Source organism: Crocodylus porosus, unplaced genomic scaffold, assembly GCF_001723895.1.
Source record: "Crocodylus porosus isolate Cpor-Errol unplaced genomic scaffold, CroPor_comp1, whole genome shotgun sequence".
NCBI lineage: Eukaryota > Metazoa > Chordata > Crocodylia > Crocodylidae > Crocodylus > Crocodylus porosus.
In genome coordinates, this window is record NW_017728931.1 from 47645781 (window position 1) to 47648466 (window position 2686).

A 2686-nucleotide genomic window follows, 5' to 3' on the forward strand; every position below is an offset into this window, starting at 1 on the left:
GGATTTTTGGTTGTGAAAGTGATATTTTAACTGATACTCATATGGCTCTCACTTTTCAAGCCCTTTGTGACACTTTGGGAGTTAATCTTAAGGCTAACTAAAGGTTTTAGTGCACTTGTTCTCATTTTTTGGAGATTGCTTTCTCAGATTTACATTGTGTTTGCTACTATTACATGGCAGTTTCTGTTTAGATCCAAATCATCTTGTTTCTCTCTCTCTCTCTTTTCCCCCCAGTAACTTAATTTTTTTTTATGGCAAAATCAGCCAACCATGGGAATAAAAAAGTGAGAGAGAGAAGCGAAGGACTGAGAATCTAATTTCTCTCTTTGGGAAGCAATACTAATAGGTTTAATAGAAATGTGGCACATACTTTCCTATTTCTGCCTTTTTTCCCCTCCTCTAAAATGCACACAAGAAGGTCATACTTCAAAGGGCTTAAACACAGGGTTAACTTTAAGTATATGAGTAATGTCATTAATGGGAGGGGGGTTACTTGCATGCTTAAGTGCTTTGTGGAAATGGGGTCTATGGACATTTTGTAGTTTTCTGACATGCAAAGTTCCTTTGAAGAAGAACACAGATTCTGGTTTCTAGTCTTTAAGGTTTTTTCTCACCACTGTAGTCAACTGCAGACTAAAACTAAGATTTACATCAGCCCAGCCTCAGGTTTTTGGCCTGAAACTTGGGCCATAGAGGACGTCTCAGGACTGCCTCCAAAATACTGGGGTTTTTTCAGTCCTGCAACCACCTTGGGAGCTGCAACTGCCATGCCTGCAAGGCACCACAAGCATAAAAATTACATTGAATGAAAACCCAGGAAGAAGAGAGGTGGCCTCTGCTCAGGCAGGATACAAACAGGCAGCTTTTGAGATCAACGGTTGTCTAGATTCACTTTAGTGATCTTTTATCTCTTAGAAATATAGATATATCTTTTTCTGAATTAAGAAATAAAAGATCACTGAAATGATCATTCTATATATATACATATATATATATATAGAGAGAGAGAGAGAGGTGTATATATGTATATGTATATATTCATATTCATGTCTATAAATATATCATTTTTTTTCAAGATCCATGATTGATATATATATACATATATATATGACAGGACAAAGGTACCAAAGGGCTTCTGAGAGGAAAACATCAGGCTGTTTAAGTCCTTATTGCAGGCAGGTTACACCAGGTCCCATTCAAGTGTGCATGTTTCATCTTGCAATGCTTGGGTTGCTCCACATGCAATTAATTGGGAGGCAGGCAGCAGAGAAACTTATTCCAGGTGTAGATGCTGTCCAAAGGCCTGAAGTATCCACACTGGTATGCATACCATGGAGCAGCATATATACCCTAACAAAAATTCCCAGGTGCTGGGGGGTCTAATTGTGTTTGCTACCTGCTAAGGGATACCCAAGGTAGGATTGAGGCTGTTCTTAAAAACCCCAAGAGCTGGCTGCTCATTCCTGCAGCACTCTGCTCTTCCTCTTTCAGCGAATCCCAAATGACCCTGGGGCTGCTTTTCCTAAGTAGGAAAGTTCAAACACCCCCCTCCCCAAATAAAACAAAAGAATAACCAGAAAAAGAGAGACTAAAGATGAAAATCGTTCCCCAGGTCCTGCTCACACTCCCAGAACACATCTGTGTGTCTGTGTGCATGAGTGCATGTGTGTTTGAACATGTGTGTGCAAGTGAGCATGTGTTTGTTTCTCCCCAAAGAGTTTATATATATATATGTATATATGTAGAGAGAGAGAGAGGGAGATAACTGTACCTCTACCAACCTGTCAAGTGACCACTGTGGTTCAGCTGGCCGACCAAAACGCACTTGGCCAGTGAAACTCTTTTCGTCCCATTACACAGTTCGCACTGCGCACCCATCACCATTTGTGGCATTACAGAAAGACACAAGAGGAAGACAGGAAAGAAATGGCAGAAATCGTATGGTGGAGGCAGGACTGGCACAGACGTTTCCGAGGCAAGCCCTCTTGAAGAGAACACCGGGAACGCGTGTGTGCGGGTGTGCGCACGTTCCCCGCGCGGCTGGCCCACGGCTCGCGCAGCGCCCCGCTTCCGGCAGCTGGGCAGGGGCGGGGATGCTCATTAGCATGCGGCCTTTCCATTGGCTGCCTCGCTGGGTCTGTCCGCCGCGCGCGCCTCCCCTGCCCCAGCTCCCGGGGCCGGCGGTGCGGTGCGGTGCGGTGCGGTGGCGTGCGGCTCGGCGGCTTCTCACTTCACTGCTCCCTGCCGCCCCCTCCCCAACGGCGTTGCCACTATTAATTACCCTTCCCAGTGTCGCGCTGCGGGTGCAGCATGAAGTGCAGCGATGGCCCGGCGCGGTAAGAGCGCGGGGAGGACGCTGGAAGACCTGACACTGGACTCCGGGTATGGTGGCGCGGCGGACTCCGTGCGCTCCTCCAGCCTGTCCCTGTGCTGCTCGGATTCGCAGGCGCCGCAGCCCTATGGAGGACAGTGCTGGCCGCAGCTAACGGGCTCCATGCACAGCCGCCACAACAGCTTCGACACTGTCAACACCGTCCTAGTGGAAGACTCCGAGGGGCTGGACTGCTCCGGGCAGCAGTGCTCCAGGCGCCTGCCCGACCTTGAGGAGGTCCCCTGGAGCCTGGAGGAGGTGGAGGCGGTGCTGCGGCTGCCGGCCCGGGGCTCCGGCTCCGGCTCCGGCTCCGGC

The 2686-nt window shown here is 48.7% G+C and overlaps 1 protein-coding gene across 1 annotated transcript in view; it reads left to right on the forward strand.

Moving 5' to 3' along the window:
• Positions 1 to 2184: 2184 nt before the first annotated feature.
• The window catches only part of BTBD11 (BTB domain containing 11), a 289139-nt gene continuing 288637 nt past the window's right edge, over positions 2185 to 2686 (forward strand). The window contains exon 1 of the mRNA XM_019544797.1: positions 2185 to 2685. Coding sequence (XP_019400342.1) covers positions 2324 to 2685 — 362 coding nt within the window. The 5' untranslated portion in view covers positions 2185 to 2323. The remainder of the gene's footprint in view (position 2686) is intronic.